This window comes from Mixophyes fleayi, chromosome 1 (genome assembly GCF_038048845.1).
Source record: "Mixophyes fleayi isolate aMixFle1 chromosome 1, aMixFle1.hap1, whole genome shotgun sequence".
Taxonomy (NCBI): Eukaryota; Metazoa; Chordata; class Amphibia; order Anura; family Limnodynastidae; genus Mixophyes; species Mixophyes fleayi.
In genome coordinates, this window is record NC_134402.1 from 317,755,440 (window position 1) to 317,763,384 (window position 7,945).

The 7,945-nt window shown below is 35.7% G+C and overlaps 1 protein-coding gene across 1 annotated transcript; it reads left to right on the forward strand.

Annotated features, from left to right (window-relative positions):
* The first annotated feature begins 367 nt into the window (after nucleotides 1–367).
* Nucleotides 368–3,539, forward strand: LOC142152945 (olfactory receptor 6F1-like). Its single transcript, XM_075210138.1, has 2 exons — nucleotides 368–375; nucleotides 2,576–3,539. Exons 1-2 carry the CDS (start codon nucleotides 368–370, stop codon nucleotides 3,537–3,539), a joined length of 972 nt encoding a protein of 323 aa, XP_075066239.1.
* The last annotated feature ends 4,406 nt before the right edge of the window (nucleotides 3,540–7,945 follow it).

The window sequence follows — 7,945 nt, forward strand, 5'->3', positions numbered from 1 at the left end:
ATCATATACAAAGCCAGTAATACTATTGTTATAGTTTAGTAATGACAGAAATGAGCTCTGATTGTAGACACAAACTAATTAATTTACCCCAGATCTTCATGCAAGCACATGGGATTTCTGTTCTATCCCTAGGCTCATCCTTTCATTCTTAATTGGCCCTGCAAACTAGTGTTACATTTTTGACTTGCAATTAATGTCAGTCCCTCTGATAATACACTGGAAGCCTTTAAATTCCAACTTAACCTTTCAGATTTATTGCTGAGATATCGAGAGCCTGACTAACTTATTCTGCAAATGACTCTACTTATCCAGTTGTTATCCATTATAAAGATATTGCACTGAGTAGTTACAGCACTGATCTGCTCTAATGCCAAGGTAATGTATTTAATGGAACAGGTGTGCATGTAAAACTTTCAATGTATACGTATTATCATTTTACACTCATTATCTTTTTTTTGATGTGTGTCAATGGCAAAAGGGCTAAAATACATTACCACATACATATGATCTATACAGTTAGGACTGCTTCAAGAACAAGTACATGATTTGGTGGAGACAGGTGTGACTCCACCTTCACAATGTCATTACCTCCAACAATGCATCTGGTAGAAAATGCTCATAAAACCATTTTTGAAATAATTTCCAGGGTCTCTACCATTGAGTGGGATGATTTCTGGATATCACACGCTGTACACTTTAGATCAGGGTTTCCATACCATTGTTTTTAACATATACGACTCTCTGATGATAAATGTTTTCCTCTTATGTCCTAACGCGTGTTTGTTTGCACTTAGAACCCCTTAATGTTTGTAAATTTAGTACTGTGTTATCTGAGTAACTGTATATCATGCAAATCCTTGTGCTGTTAAATGTTTTAAAATAGCCCTTTGGAATAGTTTCTATATGTTTTATTCGCTACTAATAACTTTTATATTAAAATTATATAAACAGATTGAAGTAAATTGGCATGCACAAACTACAAATTGAGAACCTGGGGCCTGATTCATTAAGGATCTTAACTTGAGAAACTTCTTATTTCAGTCTCCTGGACAAAACCATGTTACAATGCAAGGGGTGCAAATTAGTATTCTGTTTTGCACATAAGTTAAATACTGACTGTTTTTTCATGTAGCACACAAATATCAACTTTAAATGTCAGTGTACAAATAAGCTATCAAGTATTTGTGTGCTACATGAAAAAACAGTCAGTATTTAACTTATGTGCAAAACAGAATACTAATTTGCACCCCTTGCATTGAAACATGGTTTTGTCCAGGAGACTGAAATAAGAAGTTTCTCAAGTTAAGATCCTTAATGAATTGGGCCCCTAGGCTCTAGATTGTCCTTACTGCACTACAGTATACCTCACTATATAATCATGACTTTGTTTTTTAATCTATTTTTTTTTGCTTGTCTTTGCATATTACATACTCTTCTTCAATAAATAATCAAAACGTATAAAGATTAGAGAATATTAATACATATGGAGAATTGCATTCATTAAACAGAATAAGATAATTTTTACTGTGCAATTATTATGTTACATGAAAAATGTTGACTTATTTAAATCCTGGTACTGTACTTGAAAATGCAGGATGGCTGGCAGCATTGCATGCGTTTATTTTTAGGTTCCCACTTATGAAAAATACACTTGGGGGTGGTAAATAAATGCATCTGAACATGTCACACAAGGTGTAATGTAGTTGAAACTTGTAAAAATATGACTGCCATAGTCATGTTTACTGCCGAGTTATGTCTACAATGGGAATTTGTGGATTTTCCACTAAATATTAACATTGATTGGTCACATGTAATTATTAGAATATATAATGATAATAACATCTAATTTACAGAATAAGAGAAACTGAATATGGAGCAGCAAAAAAACCCAGAAATTGACATTGCTAAATATGGTCATTGACCAACCCCTAAAACCTGGGACTGTAACAGAATATACTATACACTATTAGGAGGCTTCCTTTACTATGAGCCATAATTAGCCATGCCAAATATGCAGTTTGATACTGAAATCACATGAAATATACATATCGCATGTTTGTATCTAACTAATTTTCTTTTGGTATGAAACAGTAAGCCTAAAAAATATAATAATAAACATATTAATATTAACATATTAACATTATTCATGTACTTAACATAACATTCATTTAAAGTTGAATTTGCAAATGCGTTTTCAAATTGTGCTGTAATAAGCATTCAAATATAATAGCAAACAAGTTGTAAGAACGACAACAACAAAATCACAGTCAATTGTAAATTTAGCTCTTTTCTATTATTTAAAGAATCCTGGATTTATTTAGTGAATGAGATTAATCATCTATTGGAAAGTTACCACTGGTGTCATCAACTGATATCAATTCAATTCTGAGTTATCAAATGTTTGAACACACTGATATCTCATTAACTGCATTATTATGAATGAAACGTTAGTATAGAAAGAGAAAGTAAAAGAAAATGAACATCAGATTGTCAGCAGATTATTACAATTCATAAAAATGCATGTTGTGTAAATTGTTCTCTGAAAGGTATCCACTAACATTTTTTATCATTGCAGCTCCCTTGAAAAAGAACATTTGCGTAGCAATGAAACAGAAGTCAAATTCTTCATTCTGCTTGGTTTCCCTGGAACTTCTGAAATGCAGCTGTTTTACTTTTCAATATTTTTTGTCATTTACATCCTGACTTTGGTTGCCAATCTTCTCATAGTCTCAGTAGTTAGTCTAAATTCTCATCTTCACATCCCTATGTATTTGTTCCTCAGTAACTTTGCTGTACTGGACACCTGGTGTTCAACTGCCGTCATCCCCAAAACACTTAGCTATCTGATCACACAGGATAAGCGGATTTCTCATTCTGGCTGCCTTGCCCAACTGTGCTTTGTACACTCTGTGGGCCCTACTGAATTTTTCTTACTTACTGTTATGGCTTATGACCGATATCTTGCAATCTGTTTTCCTTTAAAATATGCAACAATGATGAGCAGTCAGATATGTCTTTATTTAGTTATTGGTTCCTGGATGAGTGGTTTCTTTACTGGCTGGACATTGACAATTCCAACTGCCTTGCTGAACTTTTGTGGACCCAATCTAATTGATCATTTTTTCTGTGATTATATTCCACTGATAAAACTGTCTTGTTCTGACACTGCCAGTAGCGAAACAGTTTTTTTCGCATTTGCTTGGGTAGTTGTGCTTAGCTCACTTAGTTTTACATCTGTCTCTTATTCCTACATAATTAAGACCATCCTCCATATTCCATCCAGTCTTGGTCGTAAGAAGGCCTTCTCAACCTGTGCTGCACACTTAACAGTGGTGATAATATTCTATGGAACTGTTATATTCATGTATGTCCGTCCAAGAGCCTCCTACTTTTCTGATAAAGATAAAATCATATCTCTGTTTTATTCTGTAATAACTCCACTTTTAAATCCTCTTATATATAGTCTTAGAAATAGAGAATTCAAAAAGGCTTTTAAAAAGGTACAAGAAAAACTCTATAAATCAATTTGCAATGTTTAGGCTGATTTTTTTTTTAAAAAAAGTGTCACGTTCGTGGGCACAGAATATTTATTACAATTCACTGTAATAGAGATATATTTACTTGCTGATACAAATATGTTATGTATTATACCAACGTAATTGCACAGAAAGCCTTATCACCATGTGCAAAACTAGTTGGTAATTGGAGGTAGGAGAGATAGCTGAAGAGACCTTTTTATACTGTCATACTAAATATAATACCTATACTGTAATGGCCTGAATTACTGTATATATATATATATATATATATATATATATATATATATATATATATATATATATATAATGTACATAAGCAAATTTAAACTATTTTTCAAAAATAATTTCTGTTTCAAAGTCACCTGATATATGACATTAGAAAGCTCTTATTCTGAAAACATTTGGGGGTATATTTCCTAAACTGTGGGTTTGAAAAAGTGGGGATGTTGACTATAGCAAACAATCACATTTTAGCTGTCATTTATTTAGTACATTCTACAGAAATGATAGCTAGAATCTGATTGGTTGCTATAGGCAACATCTCCACTTTTTCAAACCCGCAGTTTAGGAAATATAACCCTTGGTGTCCCATGGTGACTTAATGATCTATTGCTCAGATTATCTTAGTTACTTCTGCAGATGTCCCCAGTTGTTAAATTGTCTGAAATAAAACAAGCTCTAACCAGACAGATTATTTCAGGACATGATTGTGATCATTTGATCTGTCCACTTGTGTGACTAGGTTACATGAGGTTAAAAGTGCAGTGTTGTGATGCTATGAAGGGAATGAAGGCATGTGGTCACAGACTGAGTGTGATAGGAGAAGATGCCCACAACAGCATAGAGCAGTGATTTCAGACTCTGGTCAAACTGACGTGTTATGTCTATATGCTTATTATTATTATGTTGTCAGTTTTACAATTAATAATCTCATTATTATTTGTTCATATTTATTTCAAGTTTTTTAAAGCTCTGTACAGAAAACATAGAATCTTGAAGAATTAATACAACAGGTCACAAAAAGTAAAAATATATCATGTATAATTGATGTCATGTATATCAATATGGAATGTATAAATAATACATATACAGATTTAGAGAAGTAGATAGATATCCAATTGTAAAGTGTAGCATAAATTGATGGGGCTATATAAATAAATTTAGATGATGATCGACAAAGGTGGAGTGCATCCACAATAAACAACTTCAAACAGTAAACATACAATAAATTTGAAACATAACAGAGCATCCATCATAGACACTTATGCTACAGAAACAGGCAGCATTAATTAGATGGACAGTGGTATTAATACAGTTAGACATTAAAAAAACTAAATAAATGAAGGTGGCCTGCACCCTCATCAATTTATTTACTATGCACTTATCGTTGGGCAGAGTATACACCGTAAACTGAGAGCAGTTGTTTTACTATAAGTGCTTGTTATGGTATGAGTACGGTAGATCTGACTGAAAAGAAATTAGTATGTGCTGTAATGCTGTGAATCAAACAAGGGGACTTGTCACTCATATATATTTGCAAGTATATCACTATGTCATGTATAATACATGTCATGTATATCAATATGGAATGTATATATATGGAATGTATAAGTAATACATATATGTTATGTTAGTGAAGTGTAACAATTATGTAAACCAAACAGTTCAAACTGGGCAATAGTTGGTCTTGTCAAACAAGTATGTATAACTCACATTGATGCAGATTTGGCTGCCAAACATCTGTATTGACATGACCATGCCATTGAATTTGAAACTCCACATTCTGAGAAATAAAGAGGCAGAATTTGGCATATTAGTTATCCAACCAGCAGTCAGTTGGCTCTAGTAATATGCTGAAAACAGTTAGGCATAGCAACGAGTTGTAACTCATAGCCCCCCAAAAAAGGGAATTTTGGTGCAAGAATGTAACGAAGGCTTCAGAAGATTATTTGATAAAAGTGGAGGAGCCAATATCGTGTAAAATGGCATTGACATGCACATAGGTTAACAAACCAGGCACTCTAGCGACAGGCACTGACCCTTTTGTGATTTAAGTTTTTAATTTGTTTGTAACCCCACAAAAGTCAACTTTTTGGTTGTTCGACTGGAAATTAGATAGGGATGTTCACAATTGAATCATGGGAATTTAGATAACAGTGGTCATCTTCCTTAATGGTAACCAATCATCTCCCTCATCATCATCCTCATTGAAGATGTCTACATCCAATTACATTTTCATTTGAATATAGAAGAAACACCAAGTCGATACCTATTAGGCAGAATGTGTGACACATTTGAGAGGGTCAGCAGCAAATACATTTGAGAGGGTACAGCAGCAATACATTGGAGCGGGGACAGCAGTGGCAATATCAGAGCTCATTAGACGGACAGCGTCGTCATTCAGTAGACATTATTTAACAGATGATAATACAATGAGGGCACAATCTTAAATTGTGCAAGATGACATTATACTTGGGGCCACCCACCCAGGTGTGATACATACATGTGGTTCAACAGCTACAGGATTGACCTAATATGATTGGTGGGCAGCAGAATAAACAGGGTTATAAAGTTGACAATATAATGACATCAACGGCATTACTAGGACAATAATCGAAATGTGGACGGTATTTATTAGGTTGACAATTCAAATGTAGACAGTATTATCCCTAACTCTGTCCCTGTCCCTGTCCCTAACCCTGTCCCCAACTCTATAATAATACTGCCTACATTTGAATTGTCTACCTAATCATACTGTCCACCATGTGAATTGGAAACCTATTAATACTGTTGACACTTCATTTGTCGACTGTTACACAAGCTGACCAATGCCAAATTGTAAAATGGTGCAAGATAGGATTTTTATTGGGCCCACCCAACCACCCATATGTTAAAAATGACATGCACATAGTTTAACAAACCAAGCATGTCAGCGGTAGGGGCTGCCACTTTTGTGGCTGAAGTGCTTGACTTGTTCGGGCCCCCACATAAGAGAACATTTTGGGTGTTGGTCGATGAATTGGACAGAATAGATAGCAGCTTTTTTTTCCTTTTTTTACAAATTACTAATGGTCATTTGGCTAACAGTTGTCATCTTCCTCTGTGTTGATGACCGTGTCCTCAACCTCATCATCATCACTGATGTCATAATCATCATCATCACGCAATATTAATTCATCACCACTGGAATCTACACATTCTGTTGGTAATTGGCGGCAATTGGCGACAATAACAGTATTTTTCATACAATTTGTAGTTTACTTTGATGAATACCGTTTTTTTTACATTTTTTGGATGTAGTCTCCTCCGACGATCGCTCACAACGTTCCCGGCTGAGCTAAACACTCTTTCCGAGTACACACTGGAAGGTGGGCAATTTAAGGACACCATAGCTAGTTTGTACAAGGGTCTCCAAATTTCTCACTCTCAGAATTCTTAGGGACTGTCTGAGACACTAACTTCTACTTTATCATTAATGTAATCCTCCACCATTCTACTAAGAAAAGATGTATCAGTTTGAGACACACTAGAGGTGACTGTAATGAAACTTACCTTTCCACACTTCAGCACTGAGGTCTGCGTGCCACCCGCGGCACTTCCTGGTGGCGGATCACATGACTCTTTTCTCCGGATGGGTTTTTCAAACTTGCCTCTCTATATAATGCTACTTGTTTGCCATGCTGCTGACCTGTGAGCTGTTCCATGAGTGTTCTTGTCTGCTGATCTCCTATGTACCGAACCTTGCCTGTTTGACCTAGTGCTGCTGATCTCCTGTGTACCAAATCTTGCTTGTTTGTCCAATTGTTGCTAATCTTATGTGTACCGAACTCTGTCTGTTTGACCAAGCGCTGCTGATCGCCTGTGTATCGAACTCTGCCTGTTTGACCATTCCTTGCCTGACTTAAAGTGTACCAGTTCTTAGCCTGTCTGACTATCATCTGCCTGATCCTCTGTGTACCAGATCCTGGACTGTTAACCATTCCACTACGGCTACTGTGTTCCTGTTTTCACAGCACCTCCATGGTACTTCTCTCTTATATAGACCCTGTTGTTACATCCTAAGGCAGTCCAGGGGGCCACAACCTGCGAGTTCTCGGCAGCTAACCCCATCCTGTCTTGCTGCGGTTCTTGGTGAAAACCGGGGAACTCATTAGACTCTGTGCTGCTGGTCTGCTAGTGCTAATTGGGATTGGCACAGGTTTCTTTAGAATTGTAATAGTGACAATAGATTTGGACAATTATTTTAAGCCTGACCAGATGTCAAAAACTTTTACATTGGTGTTCTGCTGTGTTCTTGATTTATAATCAGTGTGACTATCAGAAAAGTTGAATGCTTGCTCACAAGGGACTGTGTACAAAGAATGGTACATGTTGAATTTCATCAAGTCGTAATGCACACACAATGT